The following is a 23645-nucleotide window of genomic DNA, read 5'->3' as shown; positions in this document are numbered from 1 at the left end:
GTTGAGCATTAGACACCATTTTGGAACTTATCACTTTAAATCAGCGATGCACACTGATCGTATCCATTTTCTCCTTACTTTACATGCTGTTGGCGTTTGGTATTTGAGCATGCGCTAATACTTATACCAAGAGAGCGTCCGGTGCACATCATACTGAAAACATGCGTGCACAGCCAAGACGCCATCTTCGCACTTCAGGAGGCTGCATAGTGCCAAAACAACAGGTGCTACATGGCCCAATTTCTAGCCCTGTGTTTTTAATTTGCACTGGATATAATAAAAACTGTGATTCTGTAATCTCAATGGATGGGTTATGAGAGATAAGGAGTTGACATAGTCAGAGGTTGGTGTGTTACTTAGAATAATTAGTTTCGAGAATATGTTCACCCCAATGACACAGAAGGCAAAGTAACAGCTGCAGATTTTGAAAAATGTTTGAATCACAAATGCTAAGTCTTTGTTAGATTTATCCTAACTACTGGGTTTGCCTTAATATGAGGATGAATACCCTGTAAGCAAGTTTTGATTCTGACTTTCTTGTCTCCCTTATGCTTTTAGTGCCCCGGGGTCCATTTTTATCACCAACTCATTCATATATTTGTATAAAATTCCTTTGTTTGCTATTTTAATGAAAGCATTGACTCATTTAAAATAGATGGGACAATGCACTGAAGTGTTTGTTACTGATATCGCTTGGTGTAATTTCAACTGATTAATATTACTTAGCCTCCACAGTCTTGGTTTCTTTGCACTTCCTCCTGCCCTAAAATTTTGTTGGTAAGAAGTTCATGAAACTGTATAATTTGTAACAGGGAAAAATTTAATCCTGAATCTGCTATAAAATCAGTGGATTTTTTTCTAATCAACATATTCTTAGAAAACAAAAATGAGGCAATTTTTTGTACTTGACTCTCATGGATCAGCATACTACTGATGTGATTGGTAGGAAAAAGACCTATCTACAAAATGCAGTAAGAACAGGTTCGGTGAATTTGAATCAAAACTTTTAAAAGGGCCAGTGTGCGTCTCCAATTGTCCTGTTGCATTACTTGTAGTACCTTTGCTCTGTAAAGCCTGATATTGAAAAAATGGTAAAAATGAAGTTGAGGTGGCCCATGGTGCAGGCCAAGTATGCCTACTGTTCAGAGGGCACACTGCACTAAATTTTTGCAATAGGAGCTCCTCGTCATAGAAAGGATACAGCATGGAAGGAGGCCATTCGGCCCATCGAATCCATGCCGGCTCTATGCAAGAGCAATCCAGCTAGTCCCACTTAGCCCCATAGCCCTGCAATTTTTTTCCTTTCAAGTACTTATTCAGTTCCCTTTTGAAGTCCTAAGTTGAATTGGCTACACACATCCAAATCCGTACTTCCTTGGCTGTAAAGCTCTTTGGGACGACATGTGGTCATGAAAGGTACTATTTTAATTCAAGTCTTTCTTTCCTTTCTTGCGTAGACAGCATTCTTGGCTGGGGAATATAAAATTCAGTAAAGCAACAGATCTTGGAGAGCTGTGACTTGCCATTAAAGAGGAAGTTGTGGTGGTGGCAGAAAAGTGGACTAATTGTTTCCAATGCCATAGCAGATTCACATGGCTAACACTGCTTGCTTCCTTTGATGCTCAAGAGTTGAAAGTCCTGCTGAAAGTGCAAGGAGGGTGACCCTATTTGGGACAGAAGGTGACCCGTCAGTAAAAGCACAGGTGCAAGCTGCATGGAGAGAGGTCACTGACCGAGTCAGTGCAGTCACCAAGGTCCTTTAAATGAGGAAGAAGTTTGCCGATAATCCTAAATGCAAAACATCACCCGCTCATTTAGCACTGGAGGGACAGTTCAAACGCCAACTTGCATTTATATAGCACCTTTAATGTAGAAAAACATCCCAAGGCATTTCACAGAAACATAATCAGACAAAAATCGACACCAAGGCAAAGAAGGAAATTAGGGTGGGTGACTAAAAGCTTGGTCAAAGAGGTGGGTTTTAAGGAGGGTCTTAAAGGAGGAAAGAGGCAGAGTGATGGGAACATTTAGGGAGGAAATTCCAGCGCTTACAGCCTAGGAGGCTGAAGGCACGGTTGCCAATGGTGGGGAAAAGGTATTTCAGAATTCACAAGGGGCCAGAGTTGAAGGAATGCAGAGTTCTTGGAAGGTTGTAGGGCTGGAGAAGGTTACAGAGATAGGGAGGGATGAGGCCATGAAGGTAGACAAAGGCAATAATAATGGTTTTGGCAGCAGATGGGCTGAGGCAGGGTGGAGATGGGTGATGTTATGGATGTGGAAGTAGGCTGTCTACGTGATGGAGAGGATGTGGGGTCGGAAGCTCAGCTCTGAGTCAAATAGGATGCCAAGGTTGTGAGGGTGAGGAGTTTGTGGTGGGGGCCGAAAACGATGGCTTTGCTTTTCCCAATGTTCAACTGTTCCCATCAATCTGGAAACTTATCCTTAGAAGGCAAATTTCCTCTTTGCTTTTTGAATATTATTTAAGAACTGCTTTTTAAATGCCACAGCTGACTCTGCCACCTCTTTGCCTCCCTCACTTAACAACTGAGCTGTCAGTTGCGAGCTGGACACAAAAGAGTATCAGAACATCCCTTCCATCTGTGACAGTAAATCTGTCTGGAAAGGCTAGAAGTGTGGCACATGGCAGGGACAAGAGAACCAGCAGTCACAGCCTGAATAATCTGAGATTGGGCCAGGATGGTACTGGAACTCTGTGATTTTACTGAATGTCAGAAAAACTATTCAAATTGAAGTTTGTGTAGATCAATCCTGCTAAAGATGTGAAGTCAAAAGCAAATGAGAAAGGTTTAAGTGGTAACTTTGTGAGGCTCTGCCGGTGGGTAAAAATGGGGCTATAACAATATAGTTCTTATTCTTCAATCTACACTTGTTAGTCAGTGATGGAGCCTGGCAAAATTACCATTATGATGGTTAGGGACTGCAGTTTTGTTACCTGTGCATCTGGATCAAAAACTACCTACTGTAATTTCTGGTTGTCTTTTGAGGCAGAACAGACTATTACTTTCCCAACCCAGGTGGATTTATCTAGATGCAGACTGCTATTTACATACCCATTCAGTATTTAGATTGTACTTTTCTCTCTGCGTGGGGCATTAATTTAAATTTTGATTTGACACATCATCCTTTTCTCTCCGTTGTGCAGAATTTGTTCCAAACTACAATGGAGGGATTTGAAAGTATGAATGGGGAGCTGTCCTCTGGGAACGGTCACATAATTTGGAACAAATTGCTGAAGCTCTTGGTGTATACTCAGATGAAAATCTAACACTCAACTTCACTGGGTCCATCTGTGCTGAAAAACTCAGCAAGTTAACCATGGCAACTACCACTGTCTTGGCAACCAGCTACAGTACATGATCAAAGCATTACAGCACATTTAGAGTGAAATGCAAAGACAGCTCCCTTAAGGCACGCAGGATACGGCTGTAGGCAGCCTTCTCTTGCTGAAAGCTTCTTTACTCTGTCCAGGTAATAACCATGGATATAACTCTCAGACACAAACAGGTCTGTCCTGAGCATATACAACTTACCTGGGAAGCAACATTTTTGTTTTAATACTTAAATTTGGCAAAAAAATCCACAAAGAGGTGGCAACAATGCCATATCTTTTAAACTGGAATACAACGAAACCCTGTTTAGCCAAACCAGAGAAAACAAAACTCTCCGTTAACTGAATGAAAAACACGTCCCCAGGTCTTTCCATTGTTTTATTGCAGGACGTTTAATATATCCTCATAAATAGGAAATAAACTTAACACAAAATTAATAAAAGTTTTTTGGCATCTTAATCAATGCATTGATTAATTCAACATAGTACTATTAACAGAAGATTTAAACAATTTAACTTTTTATTCTGTTCTTTGGCCACTGGCTATTGCAGCATGGGGTCTCCCACAGGTGGTGGCCACATCATTGTAAACCTGCTGGGTTATTTTTGACTGGCAGCCAGGAGTCCCATTTTTCAGTGCATTCTCCTGGCTGTCACCGGGCTTACTGGGGCTAAAAAATGGGCAGCTGCAGTGGCAACTGCACGTTTCAGTGATGATATCATGATGGTGCATCATAATGTTATCGTGTATGAACATCTCCATTTTTTCTTTTGTGACATTATGGTGCAAATACATGACGTTTATACTCCACACAAGTGCACTGGTCAAAATATCAGACACCGCATGTTTTGGAGTCCCACAGTGCAGCTGGCTATACGTTACAAAATTAAATGGGAAGAAGTTGCCCTGTTGAGATCTGGTTTGCAACATAAGGCAGCTTTTGATGAGTTTCATCCAAGACTGTGATCATGGCTAAGTGAAAGCATTTATTGCTGGAACTTTGCAGAACCTGCAATACCTCGGACAGAAGTTGGTAGACTCATGCAGCAATTGGGCATTATGAATGCTACAGTTCGAGATACTAATAAGGTGAAGGGTAAGTTGTACACCGTTGCCATTTCAATGGACTGTAGCCATGGTTCTGATATGCTGAAGAAATGCAGATATGCTGAGATTAACCTCTAAACAAAACTATTTACATGTAAATATGCCACTTTCAGGAACCATCTTAAAGCAGAATGTGCTGCAATTCCATCAGTAATTGAAACATAAACTGTTATTGAAAAGTTATTCTCTCCTCAGGTACCGTTCTCCTCCTTCAGCCCAACCCACTTCGACCCCACCTCAGTTCTTCTGCCACTGAAAGTCTCATCCATGCCTTAGTCACCTCTAGACTCACCTATTCCAATGCTCTTGTGGCCAGTTTCCTACCCTCTACAAATGGCTCAATGTCCATTTATTTTCCTTACGCTGCTGTGAAGTGCCATTGGGCATTTTCTCCAACTCCAAAAGGCTAGACATTTCAGCACTCCGGTACGAAGGCGTACCCTTTTTAATGCAGCCAATATGGTTCGCAACTATGTTTTTAACACTGTCCCAAGCAATCTAACAAGTAATAATTTGCATGGACTTGCTTGCAATTAATCAAATATCCACAATTCATCCTAAAGATGCCATCCTTTCTCCAACAAGGACACACTTTGCACATTGCCGTAAAAGCTGCACCAGGAAATTAATGAATTTCCTAATTCATTGGGCATAATACTGAACGTTTGCTTAAAGTAAAAGAGTTTTCCACTATAATCATGATAATTATGTAAAACAGAATAATTACCATCTTCATCCGTCTGGATTACAACCTCTTCACTCTCCTTTCTTCCTTCTGGATTTGTCAGAATCATTTTGATACTGATGTTTGTGTAAGGTGGCAGTTGTTGAATGATGTGCTGGGGTGCTTTTTGGTCCATTTCCATGCAGTCAGCTTTGCTTTCATTGTGACCAACGAAGTAGTGGTAGCACACAGTGACATTGAACGTGTGACAGCGTGTTACATTGTAGCCCAGAGACTCCAATTCAACAGCAAGATGTCTAGCATATATCTCTGCAATTTTTAGGCTTTTTGGTGACCTCATGGGTTCTATTCAGGGGAAAAAACACAAATTTAAATATTGTAAGCAGATATAAATTAAAATATTTTCAATATTATAAGATTTTCTTAATTAAAAAAAATACCGTTCATCTGGCAAACTTTAAAACATGTTAACCCTAGAATGCTTGCTAAAGAAAGTCAATAGAAAATATTTAAGAGACTTGTTTCCTGACGTCGATAAAAATCTCAGCAGCTAAACCTTACCCATATACTGAAAGAGGAAAAATGAAAGAAAGCAATTTAACCATAGGGAAATGTGTAAATCATAGACACGATTCTTCAATCGGGTACTCCCAGCACAGAATCCTGTAATCACGTAGCCTGATTTTCAGAGATGTGCTCCCTGTGAATGTCACGTCCAACTGCAGCGTGAATCACTATTGGTGTATTCAAATATCCCATTAACAGACTGCAGTGATTTTATAATCTGGAATGTTACAGGTGCAACAGGACAGGATGGAACCAAGAATCAAACTAGAAATTTACTTCAATCCTTGCTCATTGTAGAAGTGGCATTTTTGAGCTAATGAGGTACACTCGTCACAACAAGACATAACTATTGTATTTCTTTACAATAAAATACATTCCTGATTTTTTATTAATGAGGGTAAAACGGCCTCTATTTATCTCCCCTTTCTGATCTCCTTGCATCATGCAACAATTGCAGTGAACCTCAGGGCTACATTAAGAGCTCTTGGGGCCCTATGAACCAAGAACATCCAGGTCACACCCCCCTTCACACATACAACCTTCCTATCCATTAAAATGCAAACATGTAATAAAATGCATATAGAAATAGGTCTCCAGAATGTTTACACACTGCATTAATAATAAAGCAAATCATATCGCAAGATACTATGTTTAAATGAAATTGTTTAATTTTATCTCACAAAAAAATAAAAAATAACTATGTTCACTTCGGCAAAAAATGGTCACCAAATCAGTATGTGAAATTTAAAGCAGTAAAATTAATATAAAAATCTTGCTTTTGTTAATTTCTTTACTGCGCTTGTTCGAAGGGGCGGTTTGTGTTATTTGAGCACAGCTGCTGTCCCACGTGCTGCTTTTATTTTCTCTCCACTGGTATTATTTTGTGCTTTATTATTTCAGTTTGCATCGAGATCCATTCAATATCGCTGGTAAAAGTGCTTTACCATGTGGGTATTTCTCATTAAGAGCGTGATCCTGACCTTACTTGGCATGTTCCACTGACCTACCTGTTCTGCTGACAGCCTCAAGCTTCTTCTTTGACCATCTTCCCGCCACTGGGACGACATGCAGCGCAGGAAGCTACAGTCCAGCCAGTTAAGCCTCCTCCCCCTCACAGGCAGGAGGCCTCAGAGCTTCAATTCCAGTCACTGCCTATTTGGCCAGGGCCCCCGGACACTGGCACCATAGGCCCGTGTGTTAATGCGGCCCTGGCAAACCTACTCCCAGACCTTTACTCACAACTGTTTCACATTCAATAAAGTGGCCGGTAGATGACTTTCTAGACAATCATTCATCCCTCCTAATGGGAAGGTAGTGACCTCTGCCGAGTGCTTTCCCCACAGAAGGTAGCGGAGGCTCGGAGCTCAGCAGCAAGGGAATCGAACTTGCTGTTACAGTTCATGCATCCTCCCTCAAAGCCTTTTCCTTGTGTAAATGGCTTGATTACAGTTTCCGTAAGTAAACAGATTCTCTTGTGAACTGAAACCAGCATCTTTATTCGCTGCTGTATATGGTTTGGTGTAGTCCAGGCTTAACAATTAACTCGATCATGGTAAATTGCTTACTGGCAAAGATGTAGGATACCCACCACATTCTACTATCACCTCAGATGCTGGAAAATCCCACATCACTAGACTTTTATGGACAGGCTATAATTCATGTCCAGATTTATTTATAGATAAAATGAAATGCAGAAATGAAAATCAGTATACTTGTAATACATACAACTAGCTTGACTGTTTAAAAATACGGGTCTGAAATTTTTTAAGTTGCTCTCAAAGAAAAACCACCTGGTGGTACACATGCAAGGTCGTTACTTATGGAGCTCTGTCAATCCCATAACGTATACAGGGTCCCTTTAATGTCGAAGCAGTCTTTTTGAAGTCTTTTTTTTGAAGATAGTATCTGAGCAGACTAACATTTCAGTAAACATGGGATGATGGCAGTCATGGAAAACTGCACAGCCTTGGCCACCTTTTAAGTTAATTTATCTCAAGTTTCAAAGTGTTTTTATAATATTTCTCTAGCATACTAATGCATAAACCAACAGGATTCATTAGGCCTTAAGGGGAAAAAAAAAATCTAGATTAAGCACCCCATCAATGTTAAACATTTTGAAACTGTGCTGACAGATGCCAAAGACCTAGCATGTGGCCACCACAGCTGTTGCATGTGAAATGTTCAAAGCTGCTAAATTAGCCTATACATCATACTAGAAGAGAGTCAACAAAATCTGGATCGTGATCTATCATGCCAGCTAACCATACTGGGTACTAATTACACTAATTGTGCAACTTAACTGCCACTTATAAAACTGATGCAAATTATTAATTATTGTTTATCATTTTCATTACACTGCTATTCTTCTCCATAAAAGCTCTAACGTATGCAGTACCACTTTGCCATATTTGCATTAAAAAGTCATCAGTTTTGCCTACGATTATAGGCAGATACAGATCTTAGCTGACATCTGGCCATCACCATGCTAGCAGGATGCTACTGTGTTTACATGCATCTCAATTCAGCTGGCACACAACAGCACACACATGGATTACTCCCAGACCTGCTGCCAATCTTTTGAATGATATGCATCTTCATTTAAGCAAGACTATTTCTTGCAGCCTGACTTGATCAGAAGTCTCATACCCCTTAAAGCATATATCCATACTGAATATGCTGATGGGCTGAATGAAAACTGAAAAGTATAACCCACACACTTCTTAATTCTGACAATCAATAATATAGAAAAATAAATGTGCTGGCCCATTTCAACTTTTGATAGGTCACTAATCTAAAAAGTAGCTTGAAATCAGTATTTCCTTTAAGTTTCTAACATTATGAATAAAGACATATAAAATAGTCTTGCATTTGACAGTCTCAGGATACTCAGCAACATATAAAACACTATAATTGACAATATAAAATGTGTGGACAAGTGTATCCCGGCATGGACCTGTTGGGCCAAATGGCCTGTTTCTGTGCCGTAGTTTCTATGTAATATGTTCTGTTACTTATTCAATATTGTTAGTTTTCCACCTGTCATTCCACGATGTATACACAAATGGTGCTCTCAACTGGAATCAACACTTAAAGGGAGCACATCTTGGGAAATTGAGGGAGTGCAGCCTGAGCTTTTACAGCCATGGACAGAGAATCATGTGCATATCTGCGGTTTCCCAAGATGCATTCCCTGCAAGTGCCGCTCCACACTGGGAGCGCTGGATTCACACCTAATATGTTGTCCCTTTCTTGGAAGGAAGGAGGTACGAAGAATGCATAATGTAAATACAAGAAGGTTATTTAGCTTGGCATGCAAGGACATGGACAACAGCATTTTAAATGAGCTGATGTAAAGCTTGTTGGGGGTTATGTGAGGAAGGCTGGCTCGGAAAGCACGAGAGAAGCTGTGCCTCAAGGTGATAAAACATACTAGGGTTTCAGCTTGGTCAGGGGTGGGGGGGGGGGGGGGGATGGGGAGAGAATTAAAATGTAAGGGTTTTGGGCACTGTTGCAGAGCTGGGAGAAAGCAGTCCTGACGATGTGGTGGAAGAAGGTGATCTTGGGCAGTATGCTATGGTTCTGCAATTCCTAACAGGCTGAGGTGGCAGACTGGGAGGTTTACAGAGTCACAGCCACAGACAAGTTAGCACTGGCAGGATGGCTTCAGGTTTGACAACGTTAAGATGGGAGAACCTTTGTTGGATGGGTAGTTGGAGAATGTAGCAACAGCTCTTCAATTGGTAGAGGAGGCAAAGAGGTGGAACAGGGTGGCAGCAGCAGATATGTGGAAACTGACCCCATGCTTCCTGACAATGTTACCAAAATAAAAGATGTTTGCCACTATATTACAAGTCTGTCACAAATGGAGGAATTCTAATAACTTTATAAACTAAAAGCAAAAGCATTGACAGGTTTACACTCATTAGAACCACGGTCAGGTATTTTATAATAGTTTCAAGTCATTAGAGTCTTGCATTATCGCTTGCAAGATTTTTGTTGTCTCCACCATTATGAGCAGCCAGATTTCACAGTGCCATATCACACAGGGAGGGAGTTTTTCTGTGACATACACACAGAACAGGAAGAGAAAGATTTACAAACAAAAATCCATCAATATTCTTCACTGAGATAGATAACATTCTGGGGTAAAGTTTCTGCTTTGGGCACAATTGGGAAATTGTGCCCGAAATTGGGCTGGTTAAGTTACAGTTTAAGTTTCCAATAAAATTAATTTGCATAATCACAAACATAAAATCTTCCATGATCCAGTGCAATCAGACAGCATAATAAAACACTATTGTTTCTTTTTTTTCTTTCTTTCCAGAAAGTATTCTTTGATGTATTTAAGAGTGGTAACCTGGTGCAGTTTTATTAATACAACTGAAAATGGATTCATCACTAAAAATAAGTATTTTTAATAAGGGTGTTCAGTCCTCCGCCTGTGAGCGACCTGATTTAAAATCACTGAAAATGACTTAGAAAAAACAATATTGAACCATTTAAAACTTTCACTGGTGTACACTACTCAGTTTCTTAGTAAATTAAATATTTTTTGAAGAAAAAACTTTTAAAACGTGCCGACTCGTGCCTCTGCGCCTCAGAAAATGAACACAATCTGAAGAACCTTCCTGAACCAGCGCAATCTCGCAATTTCGGCCTGGAGGCGTGGCCAGTGTTGTGGGTGGGGCCTGATTTGGGTGAATTGAATCTTAAACCGGTGTAAAAGATCACAGAAAACACGAATACAAGTGGTTTTGGGCGTATCTTACGTTTAAAATTCCCCGATCTTTTGCATGGTTCGGCCAATTCCGCTCGAATTTCGCTGATATTACTGGCGTAAATGAGTGGAAACTCGACCCCAATGTATGTATCTATCTATAATAGATTATAATTTGAGCTTTCCTGTTGTCATGGTTTAGTAATGCTTTTTGTAACATTGTTAACAGCTTGAGGTAATATCTAAAGTGTATCAGTATTGTCTGCTTCTATTACTTTTACTGGTAACACTTAATTCTTCCACCACCAGTGATGAGTCACCCAGCTCCATTCACCTCCCCGCACCACACCCCGTTTCTCAAGTAGCGAAAGTTAAAGTTTAAATTGAATATTTTTCATAATTTTTTCCTCCCCCATTTTCTCATGGGCTCCAGCCTGACTTGCTGCCTCCAGCTTTCTTTCTTCCTCCCCCCACCCTTTCTTCTCTCTCTCTCCTCCTGACTCCACTCTCACTTTGGTCCGAAAGATTTTATGCCTCCGGTCCCCAATCTACACTGCCACTTCCTGCTCTCTTCTGCTTCACAACCGAGCCGTCACAGTCCACTACCACTTCTGCTCTGCCAGTTGGCTCACACCGCTCTCACAGCCCATCCTCCTCTGCAAATTTTTTTGGCCTTTCTCGTCCCCACTTCGGCAATCCGAGGCTTACAAATGTTTCTTCCCCCATTGGTTCTCCCTTCAGCCCTCCCAGTGGCTGCAAACCTGTTCAGTTGCCATGGCATCCTTGTGATGTAGAATACAGCTACAAGCTGCCACACCCTTCTCGGACTGTAATTCCAATGAGGTTATGCTGACGCATTCTTAGCTTGCACCCTCCTATGCTTTGATGGACCTGCAGGAAAGAGGAGGAACATGACAATGCTGATGGGGAGGAGCAGGAGAGAAAGGGGAAGGCCAGATGCCTGGCATGTGTTGCTATTTTGAGAAATTGTAAACAATTTTACAACACCAAGTTATAGTCCAGCAATTTTATTTTAAATTCACAAGCTTTCGGAGGCTTCCTCCTTCGTCAGGTGAACGATGTGACATCGTTCACCTGACGAAGGAGGAAGCCTCCGAAAGCTTGTGAATTTAAAATAAAATTGCTGGACTATAACTTGGTGTTGTAAAATTGTTTACAATTGTCAACCCCAGTCCATCACCGGCATCTCCACATCATTTTGAGAAATGGCAGTCATAAACACGGTGCCTCGGACTTCCACAAATCCCCTGGGTCCTGTGTCCCCACTGATCAGCAGGATAGCTGGTCTAATAGAAGCTATTAGATCCTGAAAGCCGTGAAAAATAACAGCCCGCATCCTGGCTCCGAGGGTGCTGTCTAATCTTTCCCTTACCAACACCAGAGCTGCAGTCTGTGCTTCTGTGAATGAACTCAGCTCAGTCCGTTCACGTTCCTTTGGTGCATCTCCTGCAGTTAGACCCTCAAGACTTCAATCAAAAGCAGTAGCACTATCCAAATGTCTCCATCACTGTGAACAATTAGTTAACTGTTCTGTCATCACTAACTTACTTTTTTTTAAAATGGCAAGTGATCGCCCTTTCATTATTGCTATTTTATCTAATGACAGTAACATAGCTTTGCGTCAGCCAATTCTTGTTCTAATTTGTCCTTTAAACTCTTTAGCACCTGCTGCCTCACCAGATTTTCCCAGCCAAATGCCAAGCTCCTTGGGCTTTTTGAGCTTTATTGTGCCAGTCGCCTAGTTAAGGGAAGGGACTGCTATCAGAAAATTCAGCACAGTCCACTCAAGTTGCCAGAACAGGCAAGCCTGCACCTGAGCCAACTCAAGCTCATTTCTGGTTCAAATCTTAACTTTTATTATGTACCAAACTATTAATTGTATTTGAGATAAGCAATAATGTACTTCTTTCATTCAAAGCATAAGCAAGGACAAATTAAAACAAAAACTGGTTGATGCAAAGCTTTGTTACTGGTCATTAGGTAAAAGACCTAAAAAGGTCTATTGCTTGCACATGGGTGAGTTTATTGAATAAACAGGAGAGGACTGTGGGCTGTTATCTTAATGACTTGTTCCACTGTTGCAAAACTACTTGTTGGAGAAACTTAATTGCTTTTAATTAAACAATATTACAGTGGAATTTGTTTCTCCAGATTTCGATAGCATAACTGGATGATATATACTTGATATACATGGAAACCAATCAGATTGTTAAAATGACTTGAAAACAAATCTCCATACTAGTCTAATGTTTCTAGCATTACCTGCAGTGCAGCAGGAGCCCAACTACACAGACCCATTTTTTGTCAGATCCGTTTGGTATTTTTAAGTGCATGGGGGTAATTTTAATCTAACCCATCCGGCAGAAAACTGACAGGATCTGACTTCAATGGAAAGTAAAATCGGACAGGTTGTAAAACCATGGTCAGTTTTCCATCAGGCGTGTTGGGTTAAATTTACCCCCCATATGTGTGGATGCCTTGACATTATGGGTGTATTGTTCTGCCAACAAATGATTTTTACTGAATTACTTTCATTCTTCGTAACATTCCAAAACCATCCAATTTTGTAAAACATGCATCAAAGAAATCTCTAACACTACCATCAAAACATACTAAAGACTAACTATATTTACCAATTAAAATCAGAGCAATAAATACTCTAAATGTGGCCATGCATCATATCATCTGCATCCACCTTCAATTTTATATTCCCTTTCTCCGAGAAAAAATATTTAAGTATCATTATAGTATGAATGAAACACACAGTATTAAGCATTGGATATGATATTTATTCAGTGGGCAGACCCAATGTATGCACATGCTATTGATTTAAGATTGCCTTGACAGAACTATTGTTTCAAATTGGACCCCAATCAGTATCTTTTATTTATAGAATTTTTTTTGGAACTGGTCTGATTTGAAAAAACTTCAATAAACTAGGCTACACAGCCACACATCTAGTATGCAAAAATCCAATATGTCTATCGCAAAGGTCACATTTTAATTAGTCTACATGTCGTCGCAAAATGCCACAAACATTGCTACGCAAAGCTATAAACAAGGTAGCAATATGTCCAAGCAAGTAACTGTAGAAAAATGGCCTGTTTCTGTGCTGTACATTCTAAGTAATTCTATCTAAGAGCGAGCAAAATTCTAAACAGCTCAGGATGGAATTTAATAACCTGTAGGCTATATTTTTTTAACAAGTTAAATTGATTATGCGAGAATGGGTGGGGGAAGCAGAGACAAGTTATCAAATTACTTGGATCTGTGACTTTGAATCATACAGCCAGAATCAAAAGCAAATGGACATTTAAAATCCCACTTATCCAATCGGGCAGTCTGTTGGTTTCCCCACAAAATAAATAAAATTGTCCAAACAATTAGTTACAGAGCATTAATGTATGCTTTCATTAGCAGAGGAAAAATATATTCCAGACAGTTCCAGAAACTCATTTTACATAAAGTGCAAACTATTTTCAAACTGCCACAGCAATGATACTTTTTTTTTGCTAATAAACAGTTCCTGTAATAGTGTATGGAATTAGGGTTGCAGTAGCCCATGACAGTGTTGTATTTGCAAGTATTATTAAAAAAACTCATACTTCCAAATATGATTCTGTTTGTAGAAATGTAATTTTATAAACTGGCAATTAAACTTTGCAGTGACATAGTTTAACATTGCTACTGAGCTCTACTCTTTGGCCCTAGTTCTAGCTAATTAGAGAGACAGAAACCAGCGGTGAATAGCAAGAAATCAATGCCTGCAGTAAAAATACGTGGCTGGAGAATTTGATCTCCATTAGAATCATTTAAATATCTGAGCTTGAAACCCAAGTTTTTAAGTAACATGTTTTAACTTAAAGCTTTTAAAAATATGTACGTGATTTTAAAAATAGGATATATATTAGCACATCTTAAACTTCGTAAAGGTCTAACCAGTTGTAAAAAATTCACAACATCCTTGAGGCAAAAATAATTGATGCGACGATACTATGATGATAAGACATACTTCATTAATTCAGGTAACTAGATGTTGATACTTTTATCACAGATATGTTAATGTTCACCATAAAACTGTCAAACTGTAGGTTGTTTAGTTGGTGTAGTGGCAAGATACTAATCAGCAGCCTAGAGATAGAATTACCTTTGCAGTCTTTAGCCACTGTACAGTATTATTTATTGTGTTTAGTCTGTGCTGGATTAACAGTTTCTGTGCCTTTCACATATAATCAATAGCTGTGAAGGCCAGCATTACCGTCGCAGATTAGACAGAGGGATTCCTCTATAATAAATTCTATTGATTTAAAAAGCTTAGTGCCTAAAACCCCTGAAGCATTTATCAGAGTTTAAATTAAAATGAGATATATGGCCTACAAGGAGAAGAAGTAGCAGAGAGATTATGTGGAATGACCGCTTTAAACTTCTGCCTCCAGATGAATGAAACCCATGCTCAGATTTCAAAACATAAATTGATGTGTCAAGCCTCATCTTACAATAAAAAAAGCCAGGCAAGTCAGCAGTGACAAAAAGAATGAAAAGGAACTGGCACACTAAGTAGCACAATCTCCCAAAAGAGACAATGCAGTAGTCATAGGTTAAACTGCAGTCTATGAGGAATAAAGTAGACCAAAGGTACTTTCCACCAACCACCGCCCCCCCTCCCAAGCCCCCTTGCCTCTGTGACCCACAATGTGTCACTTTTGACACCTTCGTTAACAGTCATAAACACACCAAAATACATTTTAGTCACAAACTGTAACACTTGCTGCCAATAAGTAAGCAAGGTGATATTTTAAGTAAATCATTGAGCACTGAAATCCAGCTTTCAGTCAGCTGATTATGTTAAATCAAAACTTTGTTCTGGAAGTTTATTTAAATAATTACCCATGCCCAAAATTTGTATGGATTTTCATGTATTTTTGCATAATTGTTGCAAGAAAAAGTAAAATGTGAAGTAGTTAGTAAACAAAAGATAAATGCATGGATGAAAAAAAAGGCCAATAATTGCAGTTGTCTGTAACACTGCACTACTACAACAATGATTAAACCTCAGGAGATACCATAATTCGATGCACACAACTCTCCAAATGCCCTCTAGTACTTTCTAATTATTCTTATGTGCACCTGGATGGTTAATATTGGCACAATATTTGATCATATGGGCGGGGGGAATGGATTACATCGGCACCTAATCCTGTCTTCATCAGATATCCACAAATTTGCACTTCCAGCAGGAATGGCATGATCGTTGTTGGAGCTGGAACCTCTTCCACCTTTCGCATCCATACCAGGATACTGAGAAGTACTGTAATGCCCCTGCCACTTCTCCAGCTAAAACTAACTAACACAACAGACCCAGGATTGAACCTACATCTTAATCTGATCTGTACAGATCAGCTACTTATTGGGTAAACTCACAGACATCAAGGCAGCTGTTTCCTTATACAAACATTTGCAATTATACAGTGTTCCTCATCATTTCTAATGTGGAAGGACCATCTTACTACAAAATGTTGCCTGTGTCTGTTAAATATTTGGCTACTCTAATGCCACTGGCATATGATACTGCACAATTGTTTAAAGTCTTTTCCTGAGTCACAGCTGATGGATGCCACTGAGGACTGTGCCGAAAACAGGCCAAACAACTGGTGGAAGTCTCATTCACAGCACTGGGGTATTCCACTTCAGGAGAATAAACTGATGCATGTTTTGACTGTGCCAGTAATACTTGGAATTTATTTTATTTTCTTTTATTGGAGAATGAGGGGAAGCAAGAAAACACTTTGAAGGCAGGGTTATCCCAGCATCCATAGCAGTAGTGAAGTCTAACAAAACAAAAAGGTTCTATAGGTTTTAATAGACGCTGTTCACGACTGCTGTGGATGCTGGATAGCCCTTTCTCCAGGTTGTCTTTCCACAAATTCCACAGCCATGAGACCGTGAAGAAAGAATGCAAAATACAGAAAAGTGAGACAAACAAACAAGGCAGGGAAGAGAGGATGAAAGAGAAGAATACATTAATGTCACTTGGCAGTCCCTTGGGGCCCATGTGACAGACACAGTTTTAAACCACATTTAATGTTTTTGGTGTGAGTGCATACCTCAGATGTACAGTTAACTGAAAATCTCACACCTAGGATTTGTCCAATGTTGTCTCAACTCTTATCAGCCAACGTTGACAGCTCTAGTCAGATATATGAGCTTGTAGAACTGCAGATGATATCTGGCAGACATGGCCAGTATACCAGTGGTCAATCCTTGATAGCCTAATCTGTTAAACATTTTGTTAACATACCATTTACACATGCATATCCTCCAAAGATAGCTGCTCACATATCTGTAGAACACCTGCACTCACATAAGCATGAACAAAACCACAGTCAGCACATTCAGGGGAGGAGAGTGAACCTATAAATTAGCATTTGAAGTGGAGATGAACAAACAGGCTGCCATTTAGAGATTTAATTTGATCCCTTGCAGTTTTTCACGGCTGAACTAACCAATGAAGCCCATCCTCCAGCCATCTGCACTCATTTTAATTCCTGACAGTATTTCCTTAATTTCCTGCTGCAAATGAAACACTGGCACTCAGTTTAATCTTGCTGCTCAACAACATTGCATTTGGAGAAAGAACCATTAGAGATATTTCCGATTACACACCCACTACAATTATCATCACTGTTATTTCACACTGGAAAAAAAATAACATTATTGGTACAGCCATCTCTGCTCATTGATTGCAGTTTATTCCCCACATAGTTTAGGCAGTGGTACTCAAAATACAGCCTATGGGTAACTTTCACTCGTCATCTCTGCACCCACTCACAGGCTCTCCAGCTGTCAGATGTTTCTAGAATTTAGTTCTTTGCTTTACCCTGCGTGCAAAAACAACCATAGCGTAAGTGAAGAGCTTTCTTAAAACTATGCCAAATTATTGCCTGCTGTAACTTTTTTAAAAAAAGGTGAGAGGCTAAGAAAGGTTGGTATTCAGAGGGATTTGCGTATCCTTATACATGAATCACAGAAAGTTACCATGCAGCTACAGCAAGCAATTAGGAAGGCAAATAGTATGTCAGCCTTTGTTGCAATGGGGTTTAATACAAGAGTAAGGAGGTCTTGCTGCAATTATATTGGGCTCTGGTGAGACCACACCTGGAGTACCGTATAGTTTTGGTCTCCTTACCTAAGGAAGGATATACTTGCCTTGGAGGGGGTGCAACGGAGGTTCACTAGATTGATTCCTGGGATGAGAGGGTTGACCTATGAGGAGAGATTGAGTAGAATGGGCCTATATTCTCTGGGGTTTAGAAGAATGAGAGGTGATACCACTGAAACATATAAAATTCTTCGAGGGCTTGACAGGGTAGATGCTGAGAGGCTGTTTCTCCTGGTTGGAGAGTCTAGAACTAGGGGTCATGGTCTCATGATAAGAAATTGGCTATTTAGGACTGAGAGGAGGAAAAATTTCTTCACTCAAATGGTTGTGAATCTTCGGCATTCTCTATCCCAGAGGGCTGTGGATGCTGAGTCGTCGAGTATATTCAAGATTGAGATCGATAGTTTTTTGGACACCAGGGGAATCAAGGGATATAGGGATAGGGCAGGAAAATGGAGTTGAGGTAGATGATCAGCCATGACCTTACTGATTGCAGATCAGGCTTGAGGGGCTATATGACCTGCTCCTATTTCTTACGCTTTTAACCAATTGGGTATAATCCTTTACAAGTTAGATTTCACTTGGTGAGTTTGGGGGGGGGGGGGGGGGGGAGGAGCAAATGACACGAAGCCAATTTTAATTCTGCGCAGTTTTGAAACTCAGTGCTTCAGCTGACATGTTGCCCCAAAACAAGAATTAAACAAGTGCTCACCAACTCAAATGGTGCTTCCAGCTCATTCATATATGTTAGCCAGAACAGAGACATCACCCAATGACTGAAGAACCTATTTGGAAACAGAAGAACAACCGCAGTTCAACCCTGAGGTGCCAGAGTCACCATCCTCCCGAGAAAAGTGTTGGTCAGAAAAGAAATTACAAAAAAGTCTGAGCTGACACTTGTGCCTTACTTTGAAGCAGATTATCTGTCAAAGCATAATCTGGATCCTGCCAATACTGAGATTTTAGGGCAGAAGCAACTGCTGGGTTGCTAAAGAGCGCTAACATTTCTTCCCAAATTCCTACCTTAACCAATGTTCTTGAAAAGGATTAAGTTTGTGACCAATTATAACACACTGGATCTGTATTTTCAGTGACTTGGGATTCTAGAATTGGAGAATGCCACTCAGCCCATGATTCTGTTCTGTTCTTTTGTTAGCAATGGGCACTCCCTTTCTTTAATCCCAATTTCCTGCTCTCTCTTCCTTTCACTTAATAGCCTTACTTCTCAATTATCTAACTCGCTTTTTAATACCTCAATTGATCTTGCAACTGTGACCTTTTGGGTAGTGCATTTATAATTCTGAATTTCTCCCCCCGATTCACTGGTTTAGTTATAATTTTATGTCACTTGTTTTAGATCTCCCTACCAGAAGGGTCAATCCTAATTACTTTACCATTTCCTTTCACTAGTTTAAATGTACATCAGATCACTCCTTAAGCCTCCACATCTCTAGAGAATAACATAGATGTACCCAGTTTCATATTTAGTTAATTCCCTTCATCCCAGGTATCATCCTTCAAGGCCAGTACATCCTTTCGAAACTAAACGCAAGACTCCAAATAAGGTCTGAACAGCTAAGTCAGTATATAACTGCAGATTAATTCCTTTCATTTACATTCGATATATCTTTTGATGAATCTCGGCATCCCATTAGTCTTTTTGATTACATTTTGCATCTGCAAGTTGGCTTTTAATGACTTATGCAACCAGGCCACTAACTCCCTTTTCATCTACATTGACCAAATTCTAAACACTGATCTCTGGTGAGTAAAGACACATTTAGCAGTCTTCAAGGAGAAAACTCCACATTATATATAATCATGGAATTTTACAGCACAGGAGATGGCCATTTGGCCCAACGTGCCTGCAAAGAGTGTCTGAAAGAGCTATCCATTTACCTCAGACAGTTTTACATTTTCTTTTTCAAATATTTATTTACATCCCTTTGGAAAGCTACTTTAGATCTGCTTCCACTACTGTTTCTGGTAGAGCATTCCATATTCTAACAACCCTATGCATATAAAAAAAATCCTAATCTATCCTTTGTTCTTATGATGATCTTACATTTATGCCTTTTAATTACTGACTCAACGACCAGTGGAAATAGTTTCTGCTTTTCTCGTCAAACATTTTCATAATTCTGATATCATCTTAACCTTCTCTGGTCCAGTGGAAAGAACCAAAGTTTATCAGGTCTCTCCTCATAACAAAAGTAACCCATTCCTGGTAAACCTTCCTGTATGCTTGCCATGTTCTTTATATACCTCCTAAAGCGAGGAGCCCAAAAAAAAGGCCACAGTAGCCTAACTGCAGCCTAACAATAACTACTTGCATTTATATAGCACCTTTAGCATAGTAAAACTTCCCAAGGCACTTCACAGGAGCATTATCAAACAAAATTTGACACCAAGCCACATAAGGAGATATTAGGACAGGAAAGAGATAAATTTTAAGACGTGTCTTAAAGGCGGTAGAGGGGCGGAGAGGTTTAGGGAGGGAATTCCAGAGCTTAAGGCCTAGGCAGCTAAAGGAACGGCCACCAATGGTGGAGCGATGAAAATTGGGGTGTGTAAGAGGTCAGAATTGGAGGAGCGCAGAGGTCTCGGAGGGTTGTAGGAGGTTACAGAGATAGAGAGGGGCAAGGCCAAGGAGGGATTTGATTTGAAAACCAAGGATGAGAACTTTTTAAAAATATATTTATACATGGCGATTGAATAAGGCACACTGTGTTTTTAATCACAAAGCATTGTGGAAGTGTCAGTAATATACTATTATATGCATACTTACTTATAAACCTGTAAATCAAACGGCATAATTATATAATTGATTTCATCTTACTTTCTGTTTAAAGCCCAGGAGACACAGGGAGATCGTAGAGAAGATAGTGCAGGCTGTAAGTAGGTATGAGGTAGGTTGTAAGAATTACATATACCAGTGATGGGGGCGTGAGGGTACGTAGTGTTTGGAGGGTGGAATTTGTAGCAGGACTCATAGGGTGAGGGAATACTGAGGGTACAAGGATCTGTAAGAATGAGGAGAGGACTGCAGGATGTGGGAGCATTTGTAAGGGTGGCTGAAGTGTTTGGGAGCACTGGGAATGGGATACAAAGTCTGGAAGGAGAGGGAAAGGGATACCAGGGATAGGCAAAGCTGGACTTGAAATGTGGTAGAGATGGTGGTGGCAGGGTGTGGGACCAATCAGGAGGTGGAAGCAGTGGAAGGAAGGTTGCTGACAAAAGTGCAATGATCAGGGACGCGGATCTGTGGTGGGAGAGATTAAATAGGTGCTTGTGGGAAAGCAAGGAAAAGTGTCAGGAAGAAACTGATTGGGGGGGGGGGGGGAGGAATAGGATGGGGGAGTGGAAAACACAATATGGGGCAAACATGGCGACCAGACTCTCAGAGCCTGGGTGCGTTCTTACCAGAACAAAAAAAGGACTGAAAACTCCACATTTTAAATCCTTTTCCACTTTGAAGACAGCACTCTCAATCGTTCATGATTAAAAGAAAACTGACAATTCTTGTAGATGAGAAAACAAAATGTTAACAGTCTCTGCACTTTGCCAAACAAAGAGATACCAGCTTGTGATTGCTGGCTTCCTCATACATATAACCTATTTATCTGACAGTAACTGCAAATTATTTTCAACATCAAAAGGAATCCTTTATCACCTGTCTGCTTCATGCAGATGGAAAGTTTCTGCCTTCCATTTTTATCTAGCAGAGAGGGGCACTTCCATTTTAACTGTAGCTACTTGAAATTATTTAAAACGCAAGAAAAAGGAGGGAATTTTAACCCCCCCCCCCACCCCCTGAAAACTGGGGGCAAGGGGGCAATTAAAATGAAGCAGGGAACATACCCACTGCCTTCCTGCCCCAAAGTAACCGAGTGCAATTTTAAATTGCCGGTGGCAAAGACACGTGCCTGAAGTTGGTGGGGTTCTTCTTTAAATATGCAAATTGGGCTCCGATGACGTAGTCAGGGTCTGACTGCAATATTAACCTGAGGTCTGAGTAGTGGCTACCCCGGCAGGCAAAACTTGTGGGGAGCTAGTTTGAAGGCCAGAAGACGCCCAGTAAAAAAAATGTAATTCCTTAAAGGTTTCTTAGGAGGCCAGGAGTGCTCCTCTGGGCCCCACAGGTGAACCTTGGGCCTCACTTGTGTCGTGTCTCTCGTGCACCCTCATCGAATGCGATTTCAACCCAACCCTCCCCCATCTACTTACCTGACTGCTGGGGACCGTTCCATCAGGCCCCCAGTGGCAGCCTCCTGCAGCTTGAATTCTCACTCTCGCCCACTGGCCAGACAGTGATTCCATCAGGGTTCAGGTGGGAGGTCGATCGTAGTTATAGAAATGATGTCCTGGAGCTAAAAATCAATCTAGGCCTCATGTGGCATCGTCGTGCAAGCTTACCGCTCGTCCCCATACCTCTGGTTAAAATCGACCCCATACATTCGTATTTGTATAATATGGCATAATACCACACCATGCAGTCTGGTTACTCACTGAGAATTGAGAGTTTGGCCAAAGTTCCATTCCTGATTGCTATCCAGTGAGAGTGGCTGGAAAATTCACGTGTGCATGTCAGGTGAGGACAGGATCAGTTTTAGCTGTGTTGCCCACCATGCTTGAATGATCTGCTAACATTTACTGTTGAAGCTCACACACGACGAGTGGCCACTTAGGCAAAGTAATAGAGGGCTGCTAGTGGCTGTGGAACAGTACCCCAGCAAGATTCAGCATCTTCGCAGAGACAGGAAGAAAATAAGAATCCGCTCTACAGGGTAGCTTGGTACCACAGAAAATAGGTGAGAGTGGCAATTACTGTCAATGTGAGATTCTATGTTGCGATAGGATTGTGGTCAGAAATCATGATTTTACACATCAATCAGTTACTAATTTCCACCAAACACCAGGTCCTCTCTCATAGGAAATGAGAGAAAACCAGAGGATTATTTTTGCTCACCACCTACCAGCCAAATACAGAATGGCATTGAGACACCTGGGAGGACATTTATGCACTCACAAGGAAAGGGAATGTTCTGGTCAGCAAATAATATGAGACAAAGGAGATTTGGTGGGCGGGGGGAGCAATACAAAACAATTCCCCTCTTCCCTCCCTCTCCCCACCACAAGAGGATTATGCTAGGATGTATTAAGCTTTGTGCCTCCATAATTTATTACTCAACCAAAAAAGTCAAAATTTGACCTGTTGCCCTAACAATATTATCAGGTTAAACTTTAAAATCTATATCCAGTATTGTTTTTCCATGTTTTTCTGTCCTACCATGTTGCTGGTAATAATACACAATTCTATCACCCTTTAACTAAAAAATAAGGTTGCCTAAATTTCTTATTTTTTTCTGACATCCTAAACTTAAAACTAATTCCCTAGCCTCAAATCCTGTGACTGACAAAACAACTTTCCTGAATCCAATCTCTCCATACCCACAGAAAGCTTAAAAGGCCTTTATCAAGTCTCCTGTCATCCTTTTCTTCTCCAGAGAATGAAGTCTCAGAGGATCCTTCCTCACCACTCAGCCTTTTAAGTTCAGAAATCTATCTCGTAGCCCTTTCTCTGGACTGTGTGCAGTAATGCTGCATGTTTCCTCTAATATGGAGACCAAACCTGAACACAATTCTCCAGATGTAGCTTCACCAAAGCCTGATACAACTTCAATATCCTCTCCTCAGACATTTAAGCATTTAAAAAATATAATTTATTAACCAAAAGTCATGAATGCCATACTCTGACGATGGTGTATTATTCTCTTTATCCTCAACATCTCTTCGATACAGTCAATCACACCATCCTGCGCTAACACCTCTCCCCCAACCTGGTGGGACTGCCCTCACTTGGTTCCACTCTCACCAATCCAAACATAGCCAAAGCGACTCTAGTGATGGTTTCTTTTCACACCCCCATACAATTACCTTGGGAATACTGGAGGATCCATCCATGGCCCTCATCTGTATTCTGCTCCTTGGCGATATCATCTGCAGACATGCGGTCAACTTTCAGATATATGCTGATGA

General features: G+C 40.6%; 1 protein-coding gene across 2 annotated transcripts in view; it reads right to left on the bottom strand.

Annotated features, from left to right (window-relative positions):
- Positions 1 to 23645, bottom strand: part of ptprk (protein tyrosine phosphatase receptor type K) — a 539056-nt gene that overhangs the window by 171241 nt on the left and 344170 nt on the right. For both annotated transcript variants that reach the window (XM_067984566.1, XM_067984567.1), the window contains exon 8: positions 5185 to 5487. In XM_067984566.1, the coding sequence (XP_067840667.1) occupies positions 5185 to 5487 (303 nt within the window). The remainder of the gene's footprint in view (positions 1 to 5184; positions 5488 to 23645) is intronic.

The sequence above is a fragment of the Heptranchias perlo genome, chromosome 5 (genome assembly GCF_035084215.1).
Source record: "Heptranchias perlo isolate sHepPer1 chromosome 5, sHepPer1.hap1, whole genome shotgun sequence".
In the NCBI taxonomy this organism is placed as follows: domain Eukaryota; kingdom Metazoa; phylum Chordata; class Chondrichthyes; order Hexanchiformes; family Hexanchidae; genus Heptranchias; species Heptranchias perlo.
The sequence above is the reverse complement of the archived record's forward strand: the minus strand, read 5'-3'. Positions and strand labels throughout refer to the sequence as shown.